At 37.7% G+C, this 26,203-nt stretch overlaps 1 protein-coding gene across 1 annotated transcript in view; it reads left to right on the forward strand.

Moving 5' to 3' along the window:
* The first annotated feature begins 1,263 nt into the window (after positions 1–1,263).
* srl (spargel) overlaps positions 1,264–26,203 on the forward strand; it is a 30,153-nt gene continuing 5,213 nt past the window's right edge. The window contains exons 1-6 of the mRNA XM_067763111.1: positions 1,264–1,660; positions 12,585–12,701; positions 12,769–12,925; positions 12,998–13,903; positions 14,335–16,183; positions 23,010–23,136. Coding sequence (XP_067619212.1) covers positions 12,610–12,701; positions 12,769–12,925; positions 12,998–13,903; positions 14,335–16,183; positions 23,010–23,136 — 3,131 coding nt within the window. The 5' untranslated portion in view covers positions 1,264–1,660; positions 12,585–12,609. The remainder of the gene's footprint in view (positions 1,661–12,584; positions 12,702–12,768; positions 12,926–12,997; positions 13,904–14,334; positions 16,184–23,009; positions 23,137–26,203) is intronic.

Below are 26,203 nucleotides of genomic sequence, written 5' to 3' on the forward strand. Positions count from 1 at the left end.
CATCGTGTTGTGATCACGGTCGTTAAAAAACGAACAATGATCGGTTGATGGTGGTCCGCAAACGCATTGCAAAGGAGTATTGTTAGAGTACTCCAACATGAAGAAAATGGAACACGTAATCCAACAATTTTTGCAGGGGGGTTATCAGTGCGAATTTAAATAACAGTTGAAGTTGACTAGAGCGAGTTAGGGGGTCAGAATATACCCGCGGTAGGTATGCCTGTGGTAAGAGGCGACTAAAATACCAGGTTCAAGGGGCTGTGTAGCGCAATCCACCAGGTTGCCAGCGCAATATATAGCTATTTCAAACCCAATTGTCAACCTCACTTAACCACGGCGAATCCTGTTTCACTAACAGGCGAGGCTCTTGCGACCCCAAGCTCCTCATGGAACTTGGAGTGGGGAGGGAGGGAGGGCCTGAAGGTTTAATGTGACCATATAAATCGTTCCCGAGATGGTCGGGCTAGCACCTTAATGGTGCTGTGTTACCGGAGCGTACCGGATCTGTATCCGGCAAAGGACCATCACATCAATAACACTCCACAAAGCCTTCAGGGAGCAACCTTATCGCTACAACAACAACAACTAGAGTTTAAACTGAGATGAGCACTAATATTTTATGTAAACGGTCTAATTGATAAGCTTAAACTGGGTACAAACGCACACCAAATTTGCAATTTATACCATTTGGGCAATTTCATTCCATTTCATTCGCCTAATAATGTGCGTGTTCATTTTGACAGTCTGAACAAAGGTATGTTCTTGCTGTAGAGATGAGCCAACCAGCTATCAAATTACTATTGTGTAAGCTAAATCGAGTTGTATGAACAGCACTCAATTCAAATCGAAATTTCCTCAATTTATTTTTCTGTTTGAACATAGTATAAATTCAGTTGTATGAGCACCACTCAATTTAAATCGAAATTGCCGTAATTTATTTTTGTGTTTGAACTCTAATCAATTTTAGCTGAAATGCTGAAATTTAAATTTGCACTTACTTAAAAACGAGTTTAACTTATTTCCTAAAAACAAAGAAACACAGCTTGAGCATTTAGCACCTGTGGCAGCACAAATTTCTTCCACGTGTTTTTTGATATTTCATTTTGCTGTGCAATCTTGCAAAATCAATGACACAGTGTGGTCTCGTTCTCTCGTTCGGCCAAAGGAAAGCTTAGCTTTTAGAGATGAGCATCTCTTTTACACATTCAAACAAGCATGTGAAAAAAGATGTACAAAATGAAGTGTCAAATACGTCTAAAAAAAAAATAACAAACATAACATAAGCAAATTAAACACCTTTGCAGTCGCGCGGCCACGTGAAAAAATTTCTCCGTTCAAGAACCGTGTGTGTTGACCAGATTGGAGCAAATTGTTGTATGGTTTTAATTTAGTTGAAAATAAGTGAATCGATTATATAAAATAGTGAAATTAATTTGTCACATTCGAGTTTAATCGCCGGCATGTGAATTCAATGTGAGGTTAAACGTGGTATAAGCGGGCGCGGAAGCTAAGCAAACAAAGACGCAGACAGGCACGTTGTCGACTTGGCAGCAGGCGCGTTATATGTTTTGAATGAAATCTATTAAAACAAAATACATTAATAAAGGACTAAAGTAGAAATAAAATATTGAAAATATTAAGTATAAAATACGATTCACAGGTGAGTTTTCTGGTAATATGTATTTATAAATTTGTAATGCTTGGAAAGGGGCAGTGCATATACTACATATATATAAGGTTATTTTTTTTTTTTTTTTTTTTTTGAAATTTGGTTTAATGAAGGGGACTATATTAAAAGTCCCATATTCCAGGTTATTATCAATATTATATGTTGTTTAATTAATGGATTAAATTGTATAGACGCACGTTGAGCTCCACCAGTACACAATGGTAATACCAATTCGGCCAGAACCATGTGTATCAGCTTGCTATTAGTATTTGACTATCCGTGATTTGTAAAATGGTATTTAAATGGCACCACGCCAGGTTATATTCAAATGGTCGGTAATAGTGCAGTTTACGGTACCCACCGAAATTTGAGCCAAAGTGATTTTCGAGTGAGGTATCAAAAGACGCGTATTCACGTCTAGATCAAGAGTCTGAAAGCGGAAGTTAACTTTTTTTTTTTTTTTTTTTTTTTTACCCGTTCAAAAGATAATAACAAACACCGAAAAAAGACCCGCGGGTCCTGACCCAGCGGGTCAGGGGGTTAAAATATACCCGCGGTAGGTATGCCTGTCGTAAGAGGCGACTAAAATACCGGATTGGCCTGAAGGTTTAATGTGGCCATATAAATCGTTCCCAAGATGGTCGGGCCAGCACCTTAATGATGCTGTGTTACCGGAGCGTACCGGATCTGTAAACGGCAAATGACCATCACATCGATCACTCCCTAAACCTTCGGGGAGCTACCGTATCGCTACAACAACAACAACAACAACCCGCGGGTCCCTCCGAAACCGGGGGTGGGATCCATAGTATTTTTGCGCAGAACACCTATAACACTATAGAACGCTTATAAAAAATAACCCTGGGCTACGCCATGCCACGGTGATGCACAATTTTTTTTGTGGGTACAAACACAACAACAACCACAACAACAACCACATTAAAATCGCCAAATTCAACTGCAAATATCTCCGGACAGAGATAAAATTTTTCTTTTCCGCCTTCGGATTATTGTTCTCGAGATTAATACGCGTCTTTTGATACCTCACTCGAAAATCTTTGCCCAACTTTAGGGTGGGTACCGTAAACTGCACTACTACCAAATAGTCTTCGTATTTAGTGTTATGTATATATATATTTTTTTTTTAGATGTAATTTCAAAGAGACCAGAACCACGTGTAGCAGCTTGCGAATGGATGTCAATTATTGTAATTGTTCTCAAATTCAATTGAGATTGGTATTTCGATGGCACCACGCCAGGTTATATTCAATTTGTCAATTAATTAAATAATGTTCACAGAAAGTGATTTTAAAATTTTTGCAATCAAAATTGCAATTTAATGTTCATAAATATGCACAGTATTGCATAGCTTTTAAAACGAGCTGCTTATTCAGAAGAAAATTATAATCCGTAATTTGTCCGTTATTTATTTATTTATTTATTTATTTATTTAAAGTCGACGCAAACACAAAGCGGTCGACTAATTATTGTAATAGACAGATATATATGTAAAATACAGAGCCATTCTTAAAATTAAAATATTCAAAAAAGGTACATAGAAAATTTGTATGTTATAAACATTTGACATCGCATTGTATAAGAAAAAATAAAATTAAAATATCAGGTTAAACATAAGAGTATAGCAGTATGTAAAGCAGCAAACGAACATTCAAAGCCAATGCAGTTATACAAATCATTGTACCGCGAGCACCAATGGCTCAGGGGACTGTTTCTAGCAAAATTTTGCCGGCATAGAGGTAAATGAAAAGGCACACAATGCCTGGACGCCCTAGCAGGAACCGCAAAATTTAGTTGACTGATTAGGTCAGGGGCGTCAATCACACCAATGATGAGCTTGTGAATGAACATAACGCCAAGTAATACTCTACGATTCTCTAGAGATGGCAAATTAATTAGAAGAAGTCTATTCCTGTATGGTGGAAGATGAGTACTTGATTCCTAGTTGAGACCTCGTAATGCAAAAATTAAAAACCGTCTCTGGACCGACTCAATCCGATCAACATGGATTTGATAGATCGGAGACCAGACACATGAACAGTACTCGAGAATAGGACGTACCAGCGAGGTATAAAGGATCTTTGTGAAATAAGGGTCATCAAACTCTTTAGCCCAACGTTTGATAAAACCTAATACACCAGTTGCTTTGTTTATAGCGGTTGAAATATGTGTAGTAAAACTTAATTTCGGATCAAAAATAACTCCTAGATCAGTAACAATAGATATCCGCTCCAAGGGGTCGCCGTTAAGTGTATAAGATGATAGGACCGGCTTCACACGGTGAAAAGTCATTTGCTTACATTTAGAGTAATTCAAAAAAAGTAAATTTGCAGTACACCAGCTTTGAAATGAGTCCAGATCGGCCTGAAGCTGATTAAAACAGAACAAGTTCGAAGGCAGATATGTGTAACAAAGTTTTACATCATCTGCATACATAAAAACTCTAGAATGTAATATAACCTTTGGTAAGTCGTTAATGAACAGGTTAAAGAGTAATGGACCCAAATGGCTACCCTGGGGCACGCCAGAAGTTACATCAAACGACTTTGAAAGATTGTTGTTAAAGAAAACTCGCTGAGTCCTATTTTCAAGATAACTTGAAATCCAACTTAATAAAGGCGCTGGAAAACCCAGAAGATCAAGTTTGGTAACTAAGAGCTCGTGATTAACAGAGTCAAATGCTTTACTAAAGTCAGTGTAAATTACATCTGTTTGTTTGCAAACTAAAAAACCATTCATAACAAAAGACGTAAATTCAAGCAAGTTGGTAGTAGTTGATCTCCGATGAACAAAACCATGTTGACAAGGCGATATTAAAGAGCTACACAAGTATTGAAGCTGGTATGTAATTATCTGCTCAAAAGTTTTAGGGATAGCTGAGAGCTTAGCTATGCCTCTGTAGTTCTCAATATTAGACCTACTACCTTTTTTATGCAAAGGTATAATAAACGATTGTTTCCAAATAGATGGGAATGATTATAATTCCTTAATTCCCAGTATATGGCCTGTTGCCATGTGCTAAACATTTTCCCGTTACGACAGTTATACGTAAATCGAGTTGGTATTATGTGGCCCACGCCAGGTTATCAATTCTAATTTTTCAATATGCTTTCACTTTCACTGATTCCTGTTGGGAGTGCACAACCACTATCTGACACCAAATCAGTGAAGCACTGCATCTCCCAACTCTGCCGAAAAGCCAGAAGGAAGCACAAAGCCAACCTTGAGGCCTATTAACATTTTCGACTCAACTAAAAAAGCCCGACAAATTACAGTTGAGCCGAGGATGACCCGCACGACCACTCTGACACCGTTTTTGTTTTTAAAATGCTATAACTTTTTCAAAAATTGACCGTTTGAGATCTTTTTTTTTTTAAATTTGTTTTTAAATGTACTTTTCGGAAAAAATACAAAAAAATTTTTAAAGTTTTTTTTTTTAATTTTTCAGTTTTTCGAGATTTTTCGAATTTCGCCATTTTTTTTCTCATAAAAAAATTTCAATCAATTCTGCAATCATCACCACTAATCCCGGAGTGGGCCGATTTTTTTTATATTTTTTTTATTTAATTAAAAAAAAATTAAAAAAAAAAAAATTTTTTTTTTATCAATTTTATTTATATAACAAAAAAATGTGAGAAAATGATTTTTAAGTATTCTTTTCTTTATATATTATGGTAATCTACGATTAAAATAACCAGGATTATGACTGACACAGTAAACATGTAAGTTTTCTAATAATATATAAAGAAAAGAATACTTAAAAATCATTTTTTTGTTATATAAATAAAATTGATAAAAAAAATTTTATTTTTGAAATTTTTTTTCAATTAAATAAAAAAAATGTAAAAAAAAATCGGCCCATTCCGGGATTAGTGGGGATGATTGCAGAATTGATTGAAGTTTTTTATGAGAAAAAAAAAATGGTAAAATTCGAAAAATATCGAAAAACTGAAAAATTAAAAAAAAAAACTTTAAAAATTTTTTTGTATTTTTTCCGAAAAGTACATTTAAAAACAAATTTAAAAAAAAAAGATCTCAAACGGTCAATTTTTGAAAAAGTTATGGCATTTTGAAAACAAAAATGGTGTTTTTTTTAAATTCATAACTTTTTTTGAGTTGGATGAAAAAATTCTGAAAAACTTCTTTCGTAAGCTTGAAAAAGAAGAAAAACTTTCAGCCGATTCTAATATTTTAAACAATTCAAAATGGTAACTTAATTATTCTTTTCAAATTGAAGTAATTAGTCAACTATAAAACGCCCGCGGGCGCTTTTTCCTAAAATAAGCAAATACAGCGAAGTAAAATGGAAAAAGTTATTTAATATGAAAAGAATTTAATATATTTAATTTATTTATGATTACGGCTGTTTAGGCCTAAAACTTAAACTACTAACTACAATTCATTATTATAATCACTTTTTTCTATTGAATATGCTGTTGGAATGCCATGTGATTCCGATCAGCATATTTACCAGCGTGACAAACGGACGAGTCTGGGGAGCCACTCATTTAAGGGAGGTTGGAAAGGACGGTTTCCAATCCTCCAGTGTTCCCAGCTTAAGGCAACAAAATTGGAACTTATATTTTTCAATTATACTTGTATTTTAAGCTGTCGGAATGTATTAGTCTTCGATCAACACAGCTAAATATGTCTTTTATGTTGAAAATTGAAAATAATATGTATCCAATCACCCCTCAACTTTGTTTAGTAAAGAAGCTGTCGTAATGCATGAAGATTCCGATCAGCACAGCTCAATATATAATGGGAGGTTGGAAAGGACGTGTTTCCAATCCCCCTGCTTAAACTTTTGTTTGGCTTTATTTTCGTTACACATCATATAATTTTATTGCTATATTAATTCTGTCGGAATGCGAGTGATTCCAATCAGCAACAGTAAAAATCGGCTTAAAATACCGAATTCCAGCGAAATTAATTGTTGGAACTGCCTGGAGTTACGGATGGCGACCGATTTTCTTTTCCTTAGGGCCGGATGCATTGTATTTTACTGCTTCCGATATTACCATTCCCTTTTCGCGCCCAGTATCGGCTATATCATGTAAAAGATAAAAGGAGAAAAACTTTATCTTATTGGAAGGGTTTTACAATGCTCCAATAAACTTTTTTAAAAAGTACTGAAGTTTTTACTACTTTTTATGTGATTAGGAAGTTCATTGAATTATTTCAGGCCCTTATAAAATAGATTTGGTTTGTCCACTTCTGTTTTGAAAAGATGTTATTGTTTTCTCTGATTACGTATGAATGTGCATAATTTACATATATAAGCTTTTCGCTGAGGTATGTTGGTAATTTACCGTGCTTGATATTAAATACAAATTTCATACTGTGGTAGAATATAAGGTGTTTTATACTCAACCAGTTTAGTGCTTCTATCATGTTATTAATGGGAGTATCATACCTCATCTTTACTATAAATCTCATAGCTTTATTTTGCATAACTTGTAGCTTATCTACCTGAGTTTCATTGGCAATAAAGAATATTATGGGGCAATATATGAAATGCGGCTCTATGATGGATTTATACACTTTCAGTTTGTATTTTCTATTGATAAATTTGCATGACCTCTTCCAAAAACCAATTTTCTTTCCTATTTTGGCAACTATATAATCAATATGATCATTAAATTTTAATTTGTACCCCTAAGTACTTGAAAGTTTTAACTTCGTTAATGTTTGAGTTCATCATTTTTAGCTCGATATTACAAGATTCCTTGTTCTTTGCTCTGGATATGACCATAAAATAGGTTTTATTAACATTAAGTTTAATCTTATTATTACAAAGCCACCTGTATAGGGAGTTCAAGTCTTCCTGCATTTTGCTCCTAGCTAACATGATATCCATTTCACTTACTTCGAACAATGCGTCATCCGCAAACAGCCTTATTTTACTATGTTGTAGCACCGTAGATATATCGTTTATATATAATTTAAATAGGACCTGTGCCAAAACAATTAAATGTAAGAAAAATAATAAGCATTTTCTTTATTTCATTTTACTTATATTTTATCATTCACTTTTGTTAAAGCCGTTATTTTGTTTTACATTTCATCGCTTTCTTTAATTGAATTTAGTTTTTTTTTATTTTTTTTCTCTTATTTTTTAATTTTATTTTGTTTTACTTTTTTCAAGTTCAAAGTATTTGGTTTTATTATACTTAAATATATTCTGTTTTATAATATTTATTTCCTTCTTAAGAAATAACTCCAATGGTCCCTGTTACCATTTATAATCTTAATATAAACATTTCCATGCTCACATTGGAATGAAATGAAAAAAGAAAAAATTAAAATGAATTACAATCATACAAAATAAAACAAAGTAAAGAGTATTAAAATAAATTTCTTTTCTGTAAAATAACTCAATTTATTAAAAATAACTAGTTAATAACAATTAAACTATAATAATAAATACTAGTTGGGAAACCCCCAGATAACATTAATGCTAGATTTGAAAGGTAAAACTTAATAAAACGAAATGGAGGCTTAAAGTATAGCCAACCGTTATATTTAACTTAATTTTATTTTTTGCTTTATTTTAAATTTATTTGTTTGACATTGTTTTATTTTATTTTATTTCATCTTATTTTATATTGTTTTGTTTTAATTTACTTTTGTTATATTTTAATATTTTTTATTTCCCCGGGCGTTATTGCACTGCACAAATCTGAGGGGAAATAATTTGAAACTTTTTCATGATACGCACTAATGCTCATTTAAGGCATTGTAAGAAAATTAGGTGGTAAGGTATGTGTGGCTGCGAGTGTGCATACATACATATATGTCTGTTGATGCCAACAACGCAAAGTGTCAGCCACAGTAGCTACGTTGGCTTAGTGTTAGCGATTGTTTTTGCTGTGCAAGAAATCTAATACCTTTCACATTTTTTCGCGGGTGTTTAAAAAACACGTCACAACTAATTGAAAAATACCAACGAAAGCTGCATTTTACTATTGTTAGGTTAACCTGAATAAATAATAATATTTTATGGACTTTTTAACTCAGAGTTGATTTAAAATTTGTCAAAAATCTATGAGTTAAAAAGATAAATTGCCGTTCTGCATTGGGCTTAAGTCCCAACTTTTAAAAATTATTGATAAAGGTGGATATTTATTAGATAGTTTCTTCTGCCTATTGATTTATATGCATACCTTTTTATTTATTTATTTTATTTATTTACAGTCTTGTTGACTTAATTTCTTAAATTTCTAAAATTACATCTATGACATCTCTTTATGTTATTGCAATTGATTTTTGTGTTTACATCATTATTAGTAGTTGAACAATAATTTCTTAAATTGATTGCTATTTCGACATTGTTTTATATCATTTGGTAGCTCGTTGTATTCTCTTATTCCATCGTAATATATATATATTTTTTTGGAATTTCGATCTTACAGCTGGCAAATGAAAATTGTTTCTATTTCTCGTTTGATAAACATGAATGTGTATTCATTATGCAGCATTCGGTCATAAAAACAATCCAATTCAAAGACAACACATCAACAGCTGGTATCAACAACAACAACCAGAGAAGCACATGGTTGGCTAACACCACCACACCGGCATGCCATATCAAACAAGAATTAACAACGATGACGTTACTATGCACCAACAAAAAGGGCGATATGAGATTATACATATTTCTGAGCGCAGGCATTTGCCGCGGTTGAGAGTACAAAAGTATACTCACATTCCATTTAATTAAAATAACAATATCTTGGTTCATTTTATTCTTGTAATGTTTCTTCAGTTGTTGGCATACACATCATCTACACATTAGATTATATTTGGCTACAAGAAGATGTTAGAAAGGTTAAGAATGTTGGCAATTCAACGAATTGTAAAAACACGTGTTTTCCGTACAAATGAGTGAGTTATGAGATTGACTAATATTACGTTCCGAATCAAGGCAATTGCTGTTGTTGCTGTAGCGATAAAAACACTCGCCGAAGTTTTTGGGGAGTGTTATTGATGTTGATGGTCCTTTGCCGGATAGAGATCCGGTAAGTTCCGGTAAACGGGAAAGAGGTGTCTTTAAAGGAAGAAAAACGCAAAGGCAGAAAGACGAGGAGCTGGAGCTGCTAGCCACCAGGATTAACGCCCACAAATTTTACCAAAAAATTGGGCGACAGACGGAAGGTTTTATGTCCGGAACAAACTCCTATAAAAAAACGGACGGTGACCTTGCAACCGATGTTCAGAGAGTATATAGATTATATAGGGAAAACTTCTCTGCTCTGCCTAATGGAGACAACAATGTACCACACAGGGATAATGAACCCGATCCCGCAATCGTAGATGATGTAATTAATGTCCCCCACCCGATTGCGACGAAGCAGAATAGCAACAACCAGATTAAAAAGCAAGAAGACCCCGGGCGCTGATGGATTGCCTGCGGAACTATTCAAATACGGCGGCATGGACTTGGTAGGGCGCATGCATCATCTTCCTTGCAAAATATGGCCGGACGAGTGCATATCCGACGATTGGAATCTCAACTGGTTTTTGCCCAATTCACAAGAAGGGAGATCCTGCAAACTGCGCCATCAGCGGCGGAATCAGCTCTCTTAATATCACATATAAGGTCCTGAAAAACTTTTAGGGTTATGAGAAATAGCCCGTTTCTGCTTGGTGAAATTTTATTTAATGTTCCCTTTAGACTATCTAGACATTATCAACCGGTTCATATAATCACATGCAGATCGAATTTTGAAATGCACGAACATCTTCATTGTCTCTGGACTGAATTCAATAAGCACTGCAAAAACATTGATACGTGTGACTCATTCCACGCAATAAAAAATATCTACTGACTACCTTAAATACGCAATGATTTGAGTGGGTGGCTGGGAATCACTCTTATCACTAGCTCCAGTAATTTTGGCGGGAGGCTTGGAATCACGTCCTTTCCAACCTTCCACACATCGCAGCCATACTTATTGTGTGTTAAATATAAATCAGCTGCTCGGCATCACGTCCATTCCGACAGCACTAATAATCAATTCCAGTTTCTCGGCATCACAGTCCATCCCGACAACTGATTTAATAATATATATACATATTTTATAATATAAATTTTGTTCACTTTGTATGCTTCTGTAATTTATCTGTAGTGCGGCATCAAACGTTTGCGTTGGAAAAAAACCGTGAACAAAAATTGACACATATTCCCCCGCAAAACTTATACGGCTGTAGAACTTAACCGCTCTGGAAAAATATTCTATAAAAGTGTGCAACTACTGGCGTTTGCTGATGACATTGATATCATTGGCCTCAACCCCCTCGCCGTAAGTTCTGCTTACTCCAAACTGGAAAAGAAAATGGAAAAATGGGTTTGATGGTGAATGAGTACAAAACGTAGTACCTGGTGTTATCGAGCAAAAAGTCAGCGCATTTGCGCATTGGCCACCACGCCACTGTTGGCAGCCATAATTTCTAAATAGTAACAAACTTCGTTTATTTGAGAACTAGCGTCAACATAAATAAAAAAATCGGCTTTGAAGTCCAGCGAAGAATCACTCTTGCAAATAAATGCTACTTTGGACTAGGTAGGCAATTGAAAAGTAAAGTCCTCCCTCGGTAAACGTCATAAATCATGCTCTACAAGTCACTTATCGTACCCGTCCTGCTATATGGTGCAGAAGCAATGACCATGACAACACCCGATAGAAGAAGATATGTTGTTGTTGTTGTAGCGATAAGGTTGCTCCCCGAAGGCTTTGGGGAGTGTTATCGATGTGATGGTCCTTTGCCAGATACAAATCCGGTACGCTCCGGAACCATAGCACCATTAAGGTGCTAGCCCGACCATCTCGGGAACGATTTATGTGGCCACATTAAACCTTCAGGCCATTCCCGCCCTCCCTACCCACAAGTTCCATGAGGAGCTTGGGGTCGCCAGAGACTCGTCTGTTAGTGAAACAGGATTCGCCGCGGATAGGTGAGGTTGACAATTGGGTTTGGAGAAGCTATATATTGCGCTGGCAACCTGAAAGGTTGCGCTACACAGCCCCTTGAATCTGGTATTTTAGTCGCCTCTTACGACAGGCATACCTACCGCGGGTATATTCTGATCCCCTAACCCGCTGGGGTTAGAAGAAGATATAATAATGAGCTGTACGAGCTTAACGCTTAACATCAACCAAGACCAGCGAAAAAAAACGTAGCGCTAAGCTGGCTACGTTATGTTATGCGATGATGCTCTGGCTAAGAAAGTATGGTTATCGGAACACGCTTATGGAAGCCTTGGTGTTACCAATTGGCGTCAGTTAAGTCAAAGGAGAAGCTACTCACGCACCTTGTTGGACGGCATAACCATTTAATTGGCTAAGCACCATTTATGTATGTGTTATATTTCGAACGTGTACAAAATACGCATGTTCGCTTCACATTAAAAGCTTACAGCCACTTCGAAGTAAAACTTTTATTCGCTCAATTTTGTCAACGACTTTATTGACAGTGCAGCTGGTGCATATTGTTTCCTTAAGAGTATCCGTTTTCATATCCCTCATAGGACTCTTCGTAGCAGATTTATTTTTTATACGGACGGATAGTAACGCACGTATTTTAGAGCAATAACAAATTTTGATATTATCTTAAATTCTTCAGCCATCTTTTAAACACCATAAGCTGAAATAAATAACCTCCACATAAAGTATTTGTTACTTATTTATAAAATCTTGAAATAAGTTGTATAAATAAATCATAGAACTCCCTGAGGAAGGTATAAAATGTACGAAACGCGTAGGAGGACAAAGGGAAGCTTTATTTAGTTTGCTTAAGCTTCCACGGCCAAAAAGCTCTAACCTAATTATAAAACTTATAACTTAACTATAGTATTTATCTGCATTAACAAATTAAATCCTGATTTTTATTACAGTTTTTGTACAACAATTTTCGCCATAATGGATTCACGGCTTTTGAACGTATTTCACGATGATCCCCTCGACGGCAGTTATACCCAAGTCAATACAGATTTTTGGCCCAATGAAAGCGAGTAAGTTTATATAAAAATTAAACTTATTTTATTTACTATTCAAATGATTCTTAAATTTTATTTACAGTACAATGGGACAACTTACAGAAACACTAAATGGAATTTTACCGATTCCTGCAGATGCCGACCATGATACAGGCATTTACACGAGCCATCTTCTCGCCACAGAAGACAATTTTCGCATAGCAAACAATTACGATGCTCATTTACAAAATAAAGAGCTGGTAGGTGGCAGAAACAAAAATTGTATAAACAAGTTCTATTATATTAAATTGTTGTTGTGTGCAATATTTCAGCTGATCTATGACGAAGATTTTACACAGCATGAATTGGCTGCAGATGGCGATGTTGAAATAATAACCGTAAATCCTAATTCGTTGCACTCGAACTCAGATAGTGATAGCGATGATTATGATGATGTCGTTGAATTGCATGAAGCAGAAAAGGACGATAATAATAAAGGCATGGAGTATATAGAGTTTGATGATGATAATCGGAGTCAATACAGTAACGCAACATTTCGTACACGTACTGAAAGTTCTTCGATTGGTGACTATGAATCCCACACAAGTGATTATGATGATAGTTCAGGAGAGGAGGAGGAGGACGATGCAAATGCAAACGTTATAAAGAATAATTCTTTAACCGCTATAAATACTGCACCACCTCACAAAGAAATGCTTATATTGACACCCCATGAAATGCCTGATCTGACAGCAGGTCTGTTAGGCGCTGACGGAATTGATTTGGGTACAGGATATGAGTTGCCACTAGAAGATATTGCTGTAGGCACCACTAATAGGCGTACCATCAGCACAAATACCATTGGTTCAGATTTGGATGTGAATAATTTCGATTTAGCAGAATTTATAACAAATGATAATTTTACATTGAATGCTGCTGAAAAAGTGATCAATCCAAGTTTAACTAAAGCTGTTAAGATTACTGTGCCAACAAGACGCTTAACAATGCCGGTTAAATGCAAGGTCAATGAGGATGACTCGGATTCAGATGGTGACTCGGATATTATTGTGGATATCGAAACAGTTGATGTAGATGCGGCACAAACATTATGGAATGGTACAATGCAGCCGGCTGAAATTTTAAAAGAAAATGATATTTCATTTGTAGATAACATCAAGAAAGATCCATCATGGAGTCCAAAAACAATAAAGAAACACCAGGAAAATGTGTTGAAGGAGGTATTTGTTAAATGTATTAAAAAATATAAGAAAAATAAGGCGGACCTGGTAACGCGATAAATGTATTCCTATGTATTTTGCGTGTAGAATACGTATTTAGGTCGTGGTTTGTGTATAACCTGAACATTTTGATTAAACGCCGTGGCGATGGGTTTAAATTAACGCCACGGGGCTAACTCTTACAGTGAGTTCGGATTCAGTGGGTCAAAATGCTTTTGAATAAATGTCTCGCATTTTAGATATACCTACATTTCTTTCTGCATGTGTTTTTTTCTTGTCTAGATTTTGATACGCGATAGTTGTGAAACATTACATTCCCAACTTCATAAGCTTGTTTTTATATTAATATTCGCATAATTTGCATTTGTTCAAGTCCTTAAAAAACTATTTTTCTCGAGCATGTTTATTCATTGCATATTTTCACATTTCAGACGAAGACGCGCCCAACTTCAACTCCAGAATCAAGTACTACACCAAATCCTAGAAGTAATATTGAAAAATCACGCAATTTTTCAATCGTTCCTAGCAAGCGCCAATATGAAATCTTGAAGGGTAAAGCTAGTGTGGGCAAAAATAAATCAAGCACAAAACAAATTCAAGGAAAACTACCTACAAAGAAAGGGCCGGAAAGTACAGCAGGCAATGCACCAAAAGCAGGTTCGCTCACTTGTAGAGTAGGTGTGGGACAAGGCGGAAATAATTTAGATTTAGTAGTTGAAAAGAATAATAACGCAGACGAGGTCGACAGTAAAAAGCAAAATAAACAAAAAGAGGACAACAAATTAAATGCGCCAGAGCCGCCGACTGCAAAAGAATCAAAAATAAAAATCACTAAAATAGTGGTAATTCCAAAAGAAAACATCAAAACGAAAACGACTGATGAAACAAAACTTGCAGTAAAACGAAAGCTTAATTTGGAAGAGTATAAACAGCGACGTGGCACAACTCCCTTACCTGGTCAAAACAATGTTGTCAAAGCAGATGCAGATAATACAAGTAAGTCTGCGTTACAAATTACACAAGTTAAACATAACAACGCTGTAACTTCGGTTGTACAAAGTCTTAAAAATCAAACTTATCAAAAGCCATCAACTGATCCCATCACCGTGGCTAAAAATAAAGTTTTACGTATGCAAGAACTAAAACGTGCACAACAATTAAAAATTATTGACTCCACAATATCTGCAAAAGTGCCGCGCGTCACGAAATTACCACCTCTTAAAGAAATTGTAAAGGATACTTACCTTGGGGAAAACGTTGAACAGAATCAATACAGTTCAAGGTTGCATCCAGATTATGAAGAATTAATTATTTTGTCCGCTGGTAATAATACTGAGATTAGTATACCACCGCATAATATACTACCAATAAATACTTGCGAGCGTTCACTTTTGAAATCATCTGCACTGCTTTACAAATTACCGCAGGTGTTGTCATCAAATAGTTCATTGATTTCTAGTATACAGGGTGTTGTTGTGCAAGAGGTTATTGCACCGAAGAAAGCTCACATAAAGACAAATGTTGTTGCTGGTTCTAAAAAGGTAACTTCAGCAAAACAACAAAACACCTCTCAACAACATGGTGAAGATAAGATAATTATGCATTTACGTAAAGATAGAATACGACCACATACCGTCAGCATTGCTATACAAACTGACTTACAGCCAGGTTTTGAACCTTTGCCGAAGATATCATTTAAAAAACGTAAAGTTAAACGAAATTATCGCAAACGCAAAGATACCTTAGGTGAATCTGATAGTGATGTTTCTTTTGGTCAGCGTAGCCGCCAACGCAGCCGCACCCGTGGTCCTATGATACGTTCGCGTAGCCGTTCAGCCGAAAGCTTTGCTTCGTCAATGGAGCGTCGTTCTGTTGCTCGTCAAAGTGAAATTAATTGCGGTTATACTTCGTCACGTGGTAGCCGTCGTCATCGCAGTTCTGTTAGCTCATCCTATTCTGAGTCTGGACGCATTTCACGTAGCACTAAACGTCAACATCGTACAAGCTACACAAAACGTACGAAACGATATTCTCGGAATTACTCTTCTTCATCATCATCGTCAAGTTCGTGTTCTTCTGATTATTCCAATCGTAGTCGTAGCCGTAGCCGAAGTCGCAGTCACAGTCGTAGCCGCAATCGTAATCGCAGTCGCAGTCGTAGCCCTTATTATCGGCGTTCGTATTCAAGATCACGTTCACGTTCGCGTTCACGCGGTGCGTGCAATCGCTTCCGAAAGCCAGGTGGTCCTAAAAAGTTTACGAATATCATCTCTCAGCCAGGTCAGTTGGCAGAATAATTATATATCATTTAATATAAATTTTTTTTTATCACTTTACATTTAACTTATCTTATCTGACCCTATCTTATTATTTTCATATCATCTCTATCTCGTCTTAGCTAATGTTGTCTTGCCTTATCCTTTAGATTTATGTTGAATTTCTTTTGCTTCCTATTTTAAATTATCTTCTATGTTTTTTCTTATGCCATCTAATCTTATCTCTTCGTGTCTTGGGTCCCCTTCTTATTTTTACAAATCTTGACTTTTCTTTACTCCCCTTCTTGTAGCAATACATATTCTTTAATGTAATGTTGTGTTATGCTATGTTATGTTATGAGATGTTATGGTTATGTTATCCTATGTTATTTTATGCTATGTTTATGCTATGTTTTTTATGCTATGTTATGTTTTGCTGTCTTAAGTTACGCTATGCTAGGTTATGGTACGTTATGTTGTGTATGTTATATTATAAAGTAATTGTAACGAATTTGCTGTAATTCCTCTTATTTGCAACCTTCTACTAACGTTCGTACCGCTAAACTATTGAGTATATGACTCCAATATTCAATAATGCAAAATGACCTTTATTTAGGTACTTCACAATAACACTGTTACTTCACAACCAATAGCTTGCTTAAACCAAACTAATTGTCGCGCCTCTACTGTTGCTGCCTTTTATACTCTGTGATTTCCTCGTTGCATCTTCTAGGCGCTTCAAGAATTTACTTAGTTACTTCTATAAAATTATAAGTACAGATGCACGTGTATAGCTTCTCATGTGCGCGTGTATTTGTGAGCGACACTTCCACAATTATAATTACATACTTTTGGGAGCATCTCAGATAAGATATCTGCATGTTTTTGTGCGTCTCTTCTCCGCTGCGTGTACGTACATATGTGTACACATAATGATTGATCTATTGATGTGCGTACAAGTCACTGCTTAGCATCGGCTTAGAGATGATAGTATCCCTTAGTGTTGCTAATATTCGTCACACTGCCCTCCACCTAAGTCTGATCGTCCCGATCAGACAAATCTCTCGATCTTAACGCTGTTAGCCTCTCCAAATGGACCACTTTCATTTTTGTTCGTGGTTTGCCAATGGTTTGTATGCGGTACACTACATCGTTGATCCGTTTTACAACTTTGTATGGGCCTTACCAATTACAGTGCAATTTCGGTGACAAACCTTTTTTTCGTTGTGGGTTGTATAACAGCACCAAATCTTCTTCCTGAAACCCTTTCGAATTAATTGCTTTATCGTACCTCGCTTTCATCTTGTCACTCATAATCTTTGCTCGTTGCCTTACCAGATCATGTATCTCTCTCAGCTCTTCTTCCAGGACACCAGTGGATTTCTTGACATTTCTCTCGGAATCGGCATCTATCCCATACTTCAAATCAGCTGGCAGTCGAAGGTCATTGACAAAAATTACCTTTGCGGGAGTTTGGCCCGTTGTCTCATGTACTGCCGATCGGTAGGCCATCAAGAATAATGATGTGTCTATCCCAATCCGTATGGTACTTGTCTACTACTTTCCTTAAATGCTCCTCCAATGTTCTATTGAAACGTTCCACCATACCATCGGACTGAGGATACAATGCAGTTGTCCGTGTTTTTCGAATGCCCAACTTCTTGCATATTTCTTGGAACACAGCTGATTCAAAATTCCTGCCTTGGTCAGAATGTAACTCCATTGGTACACCATACCTTGCAACCCATTCGTTTTTAACCACTTCTGCTACTGTTTCTGCTTCTTGGTTTGGGATTGGGTATACCTCTGGTCATTTACTGAAATAATCCATAACCACCAGTACGTATTTGTTTCCGCGGTTGCTAGTAGGAAATGGACCTGCGACATCCATGGCGATCCTTTCAAAGGGTGCACCTGAAATATACTGCTTCATCTCGCCATGACTTCGGGTTTTGGTTCGCTCTGTTGCATACCTCGCAATTGGCAATCCACTCGGTGACCGACTGACGGAAACCAACCCAATAGAATCTCTGCTTAATTTTCTCGAGTTTATTCGTGATTCCAAGATGACATCCACTTGGACCATTGTGTAGCTCGCTGATCACGTCAGGAATCCTCTTTCTGGGAACAACTATCAGTTTCTTCTTGCATTGACCATCCTCACTCTCCCATACTCGATGCAAGCAACCGTATATCAATTCTAAACTGTTCCACTGTGCCCAATATGACTTCGCAATGGGACTCTCTGCTGACATCTCCTCTCTGCTTGGTCTTTCGTTTCGTTCTAGCCCTTGCATAACATGTGACAGATCTGTATCTTCTACCTGACACTTCCTTAGTTGTTCCTTGTCCCATTCATCCGTACACGTTATAGTTATTAGCCGGACATCTATAATGTCTTCTTTAGCCTCGGCCTTTGAACAGTGATTGCATTCCAAACTACATGGTCTTCGTGACATTACATCGGCATTCCCATGGGTACTACCTTTCCGATGCTGAATGGAAAAGTCATAGCTTTGTAGCCGCTCGATCCACCGTGCCAATTGTCCTTCTGGATTACGGAACTGCAGAAGCCATTTCAAAGCTGCGTGATCTGTCCTGACGCAGAATCGCTGGCCGTAGAGGTATTTGTGAAAATGTTTAATGCACTCTACCAATGCCAACAGCTCTCACCGTGTAACGCAATAGTTCCTCTCTGCTTTTCCAATCGAACGGCTGTAATATGCGACTACCTTCTCCTGTCCATCGACCAGTTGTGATAAAACGCCTCCTCACTCGCATCCGTATCTAGAATAAATGTTGCTCCTGGAATCGGATATGCTAACATTGGGGCAGTGCACAAACGCTCCTTTAATGTTTGGAAATCCACTTCTTGCTCCTTCTTCCACTCAAAGGCTTTATTTTTTCTTGTAAGCTCATGGAGGCTATGGGCTACGCTGGAAAAATTTGGTACAAATCGGCGGTAATATGTGCACAGCCCAAGGAAACTTCGCAATTCATGTAGGTTCTGTGGTCTTGGCCAATCCTTTACAGCCTCTATCTTTTCGTTCGCAGTGCAGATGCCCTCTGTCGTTACCTTGTGACCCAAATAATTTACTTCATTTGTAAACAGCGCACACTTTTTGGGACTTAACTTCAGACCAGCGCCAGCTATTCTCTGGAAAACTTCCTCCAAGTTATTAAGATGATCATCAAAGTTCTTGCCCAATACGATGATGTCGTCCAGGAACACCAAGTATGTTTTCCAATGTAGTCCTTTCAGTACCTGGTCGATGAGTCTCTCAAAAGTAGCTGGTGCATTACAAAGTCCAAAAGGCATCACTGTAAATTGCCAAAGACCATCACCGACACTGAAGGCTGTTTTCTCTTTATCTTCCTCCTTCACCTCAACTTGCCAGTAGCCGCTTTTTAAGTCCGGTGTGGAAAACCATTTCGTACCAGATAGCGAGTCCAGAGTGTCGTCAATTCTTGGCAATGGGTAGCTATCCCTTTTCGTAACGTCATTCAATTTCCGGTAGTCCACGCAAAACCTCATTTTTCCATCCTTCTTTATAAGTACTACCGGTGAGCTCCATGGACTAGCTGATGGTTCGATGACGCCGCTGTCGCTCATTTCTTGTATGATTTGACTCACAACTTGCCGCTTCGCCAGTGGAGCACTACGTAGAGCTTGACGGATCGGCCTCGCATCTCCAGTGTCAATTTGATGTTTCAAAACGTTGGTGCGGCCTTGTTTGGAACCATCCTGGTCAAATATGTTCGCGTACTTTAGGAGTTGTTACTCTGCTAGGCTTCCTCTAGCCCCTGCGTCTATGCCGAGATGTCATTTGAAAGATCAGTATTACTAGATGAAACGTGTTCCTGGAGCTGTTCACAGTTAAAACTACTTCAGCCTCTTGGCATCTTCCCAAAATAGCTCCTTTGGTCAGTTTGAGTGGTGACTTAAACTCATTGAGTACTCTTACCGGAATACATCCATCTTGTTTTGTCATAGCCAGGGTTTTTCCTACAAGTATGTTCAGTGCTGATTTGTTTGCTGCTTCGACAACTCACAATTTGTTTGTCCCACAATCTCCATCAACCTTTTCCCAGATGACTGCTACGGATTTTGGTGGTATTTGCTGACTCTCTCCCACCAGCACTCGTTTACTGCTGTAGCCTCTCTCGTAGCAGAAATTAAGTGGCACATCCATGTTCTTATATCGCATCGTCTTGCTTTGCATATCGATATTGATGCCTTGGTCGATTAAGAAGTCCACTCCAATTATGATTTCATTAACAATCTCTGCCACTATAAAATTGTGTAGTACCGTGAAGTTCCAATTGCTACTTCACATGCTACTTCTCCAATTACCTGGGTGTCCTCTCCCGTGGCTGTACGTAATCTTGCTCCAAGCAATGGTCTTATCTTTTTGTTGACTAAATCTGATCGAATGATGGAATGGGACGCACCCGTATCTACAGTCAGAGAACGTTCCTTTCCATCCACATGCACTCCGACAGTAAGACTGCTTGACCTTCTTCGAATTTGCGAGATTGAGGAAGCCAGCTGTCGCCCCTTGCGGCTGACTCTCTTTAGTTTAACGATTGAGTGGACTTGGAGATTTGCTCATCTCCGTCAGCTCTGCGTTTACGGTCACCCAGATTGTTGGAACTATTAGGACCGGTGCTGCAATGACGTGCAATGTGGCCTGGGTTGCCGCACTTGAAACATTTCATAACTTCAGAGTTTTTCTGTTGTGATCCCTTCAGTGCTTCCAAAATTGTGTCCACCCAAGCGGGCCTTTCTACTTCCACACGATGGGCCAGCGTACAAAGGTTTACTGAGGCAGTTTCCTGAGTCAGTGCATGGGATACCGTTTCAACGAATATTTGCTTTGGGTTCGCGTATGTCGCTCGCTTCGATTCGAAATCCCGTATGCCGTTTATAAAGCTCTGAATCTTTACCCTTTCAGTGTATTCCACGGGTGCGTCCGCATTTGCAAGATTAGCCAATCTTTCAACATCCGAAGCAAACTCCTGCAATGTCTCATTTGCTTTTTGGTAACGGTTTTGCAACTCAATTTGGTATATCTGTTTTTTGTGTTCGCTTCCGTATCGCCGTTCTCAGCAGCCATCAATGCTTCATAACTGTTACGTTCGTACTCTAGGATGGTCTGTAATATCTCAGCAGCTGGTCCTTTTAAAGCCACAAACAATGCAGCAACTTTATCTTCAGCATTCCAGTTGTTCACTGCTGCGGTCTTCTCGAACTGTAGCTTAAAGACCTGGAAAGGAACAGAACAGTCAAAGGATGGTGTTTTTATCTTTGGATTGCTTGCTGAAACAGCTGGGCGATTTAATTGCAACTCCTGTATACGACCCCTCAAAGCATCCACCTTTGCCTCGAATTTTTCTTCAAACTGCATTATTTTTTCGTCCATGCGCGCTTCGTGTTTTGATGATATACATGCCTCTTGTGCTTCTAGTTGTACTGTTATGCGTATGTATGTATGTATTTATTTGAAAATTTGTTCCTAGCACAACAATTTTGACAAAATATTTAACAGTGCTAGTCATGAATAGCATGAGCTATAAAAATTGAACATTTATAATAATAAATTAGATTAATCAAATTAAATTAAATATAGCGTGTCTCTTGTTCTTTCAGTTGAGTTGTCATATATGTCTTTTGTTCTTCCAGCTGTGATGAAATTTGTGTTTCCTGTGCTTCAATCTTCGCTGCTATACGGTTCTCTTGGGATTCTAGTTGTTTTCCCATCTTGGATGTTATGCGTGTCTTTTGCGATGCTAGTTGAGATGACATTTGTGACGACATTTCTGAAATGCGTGCCTCCTGTGCTTCCATCTTGGATGTTAAACGTGTCTCCTGCGATTCCAGCTGAGATGCCACTGTCGATGTTTGAGCAGTTATTTCAGCCAATATCATGTTCAAGTCTGTGCTCGTAACTGTCTGCGATGTTTCGTTTTTCTCTTCAATTTTTGTTGTTGTCTCGTCGACATCAAGATGAAAGACATACCCTTCCACGTTAATTCCTTCTGCTTCCATTGCCTCTCGTAGTCTTGCCTGAAGTTCGAGTTTAATGCCGGTTGTATTCAATCCACGGTTCTCCAACTCCTTCTTCAGTTGCTGGATCTTCAATTCACTGAACTTTGCCATGTCCATGTTGTCCTCTGGAATTTATTCAACAATTCCTCTTCTGACACCAATTGTAACGAATTTATTGTAATTCCTCTTATTTGCAACCTTCTACTAACGTTCGTATCGCTAAACTGTTGAGTAAATGACTCAAATATTCAATAATGCAAAATGACCTTTATTTAGGTACTTCGCAATAACACTGATACTTCACAACCAATAGCTTGCTTAAACCAAACTGATTGTCGCGCCTCTACTGTTGCTGCCTTTTATTATTTGTGGCTTCCTCGTTGCTTCTTCTAGGCACTTCCAGAATTTACTTAGTTACTTCTATAAAATTATAAATACAGATGCACGTGTATAGCTTCTCATATGCGCGTGTATTTGTGAGCGACACTTCCACAATTATAATTGCATACTTTTGGGAGCATCTCAGATAAGATGTCTGCATGTGTTTGTGCGTATCTTCTCCGCTGCGTGTACGTACATATGTGTAGACATAATGATTGATCTATTGATGTGCATACAAGTCATTGCTTAGCATCGGCTTAGAGATGATAGTATCCCTTAGTGTTGCTAATATTCGTCACAATATTTTATTTTTCTTGTATTTTCTCTCTTTTCTGATATTTTCTTATTTTATTTTATCTCCAAGATGTGTACATACGTACAGACTATATCTAATATCTATGTATTTATATAAATCTAACAGCTGTGGAGGAACGCCGTATAGTTTATGTAGGCCGTATTGAGGAGGAGACCACCAAGGAAATGCTAAGAAGAAAGTTTTTACCTTATGGCACAATCAAACAAATTTCAATACATTACAAAGACACTGGGTAAGAAATTCGTTGATCATTCAAAAGTATATAAAAAAATACTACCCTTATATTCTAGGCTGGGTTCATATAAAATGAAAAAGTTGCATAAGACGGCAAAAGACTTTTGTTGAGAGGTTTTCGAAAAAATAATAATTTTTTTTTATTTTTTTTTATATTTTTTTTTTTAGTTTTTTTTTTTAGTTTTTTTCAAATATTTTTTTTATATTTTTTTTAATATTTTTTTAAAATTTTTTTTGTCGTTAGAACCGCCATATTTGCTTCTATCCTGTTGAGATCTGCAGTCATTTACTCATAGTGGTTGTTTTCGTAATGTGAGGAAGAAAAACATACTTTCAGGTGCTGAAACTTTAACAAACAACCCTGCAAAAATCGTTGGATCATGTGGTCCACTTTTGTCATACTGGAGTACTCCATGGACTACTCTGCAATGTTGAGCTGGAGTATATGGTCCTAGGACATGGCAATGTTAATTGGACCATATTTTTATACTCAGCTGAGCAGAGATCACAGAGTATATTAATTTTGTTCGCATAACGGTACCCTGTAACGATATAGATATAGACGTCTATATATCAAAATGATCTGGGCGAAAAAAGAAATTCATCTAGCCATGTCCGTCGTCCGCCCGTCCGTAAACACGTAAACTTGAGTAAATTTTGAGGTATCTTGATGAAATTTGGTATGTACGTTCCTGGGCACTCATCGCTATTTAAAATGAACGAAATCGGACTATAACCACGCCCACTTTTTCGATATCGAAAATTTCGAAAAACCGAAAACCTGCGATAATTCATTACCAAGGACGGATAAAGCGATGAAACTTGGTAGGTGGGTTGAGCTTATGACGCAGAATAGAAAATTAGTAATATTTTGGACAATGGGCGTGGCACCGCCCACTTAAAAGAAGCTAATTTAAAAGTTTTGCAAGCTGTAATTTGGCAGTGGTTGAAGATATTATGATGAAATTTGGCAGGAACTTTACTCCTATTACAATATATATTTTCAAAATAAAAATAAGCAAAATCGCATAACGGACACGCCCACTTTTTACAGTATATAAGTAAATTATGTCAACATTCAACTCCAGTAATGATATGGTGCAAAGAAATACAAAAATAAAATAAAATTTCAAAATGGGCGTGGCTCCGCCCTTTTTCTTTTAATTTGTCTTGAATACTTTTAATGCCATAAGTCGAACAAAAATTTACCAATCCTTGTGAAATTTGGTGGGGTCATAGATTCTATGACGATAATTGTTTTCTGTGAAAATGGGCGAAATCGGTTGAAGCCACACCCAGTTTTTATACACAGTCGACCGTCTGTTCTTCCGCTCGGCCGTTAACACTATAACTTCAGCCAAAATCGATATATCTTTACTAAACTTAGTTCACGCACTTATCTGAGCTCACTTTATTTTGGTATTAAAAATCGGCGAAATCCGACTATTACCACGCCCACTTTTTCGATATCGAAAATTTCGAAAAATTAAAAACATGCCATAATTCTATACCAAATATGAAAAAGCGGATGAAATATGGTGATTGGATTGGTTTTTTTGCCGCCAATTATAACTTTAGAAAAAACTTTGTAAAATGGGTGTGACACCTACCATATTAAGTAGAAGAAAATGAAAAGTTCTGCAGGGCGAAATCAAAAGCCCTTGGAATCATGGCAGGCACACTGTTCGTGGTATTACATATGTATATAAATAAATTAGCGGTACCCGATAGATTATGTTCTGGGGCACCCTGGTCCGATATCTCGAAAACGCCTTCACATATACAACTAAGGTTCACTCCCTTTTAAAACCCTTATTAATATCTTTAATTTGATACCCATATCGTACAAACACATTCTAGGGTCACCCCTGGTCCACCTTTATGGCGACTTCTCGAAAAGGTGTCCACCTATAGAACTATGGCGCACTCCCTTTTAAAATACTCCTTATTACCTTCCATTTGATACCAATGTCATACAAACACATTCCAGCGTTACCCTAGGTTCATTTTCCTTCATGGTGATTTTCTCTTATTTTGTTTCCAAAACTGTTGTTGATGTTGTTGTAGCGATATGGTTGCTCCCCGAAGGCGCTGGGGAGTGTTATCGATGTGATGGGACCCCAGCGGGTTAGGGGATCAGAATATACCCGCGGTAGGTATGCCTGTCGTAAGAGGCGACTAAAATACCAGATTCAAGGGGCTGTGTAGCGCAACCTTTCAGGTTGCCAGCGCAAAATATAGCTTCTCCAAACCCAATTGTCAACCTCACCTATCCGCGGCGAATCCTGTTTCACTAACAGACGAGGCTCTGGCGACCCCAAGCTCCTCATGGAACTTGTAGGTAGGGAGGGAGGGAATGGCCTGAAGGTTTAATGTGGCCACATAAATCGTTCCCGAGATGGTCGGGCTAGCACCTTAATGGTGCTATGGCACCGGAGCGTACCGGATTTGTATCCGGCAAAGGACCATCACATCGATAACACTCCCCAAAGCCTTCGGGGAGCAACCTTATCGCTACAACAACAACAACAACATCGATGTGATGGTCCTTTGCCGGATACAGATCCGGTACGCTCCGGTAACACAGCACCATTAAGGTGCTAGCCCGACCATCTCGGGAACGATTTATATGGCCACATTAAACCTTCAGGCCATCCCTCCTCACCCCCAAGTTCCATGAGCAGCTTGGGGTCGCCAGAGCCTCGTCTGTTAATGAAACAGGATTCGCCGCGGATAGGTGAGGTTGACAATTGGGTTTGGAGAAGCTGTATATTGCGCTGGCAACCTGAAGGATTGCGCCACACAGCCCCTTGAATCTGGTATTTTAGTCGCCTCTTACGACAGGCATACCTACCGCGGATATATTCTGACCCCTAACCCGCTGTTTCCAAAACTCTCAGTTGAGTATGTAATGTTCGGTTACACCCGAACTTAGCCTTCCTTACTTGTTTTATATGAATTGTGGTTAATTTTGGAGCACTCGCTTGGTCCATAGCGAGTACTCCATACATGCATGCATGGAGTACTCGCGATTTTTGCCGGGAAAACTTAGTGCCGGTTTTTCA

The sequence above is a fragment of the Eurosta solidaginis genome, chromosome 1 (genome assembly GCF_040869045.1).
Source record: "Eurosta solidaginis isolate ZX-2024a chromosome 1, ASM4086904v1, whole genome shotgun sequence".
NCBI classification, from domain to species: Eukaryota; Metazoa; Arthropoda; class Insecta; order Diptera; family Tephritidae; genus Eurosta; species Eurosta solidaginis.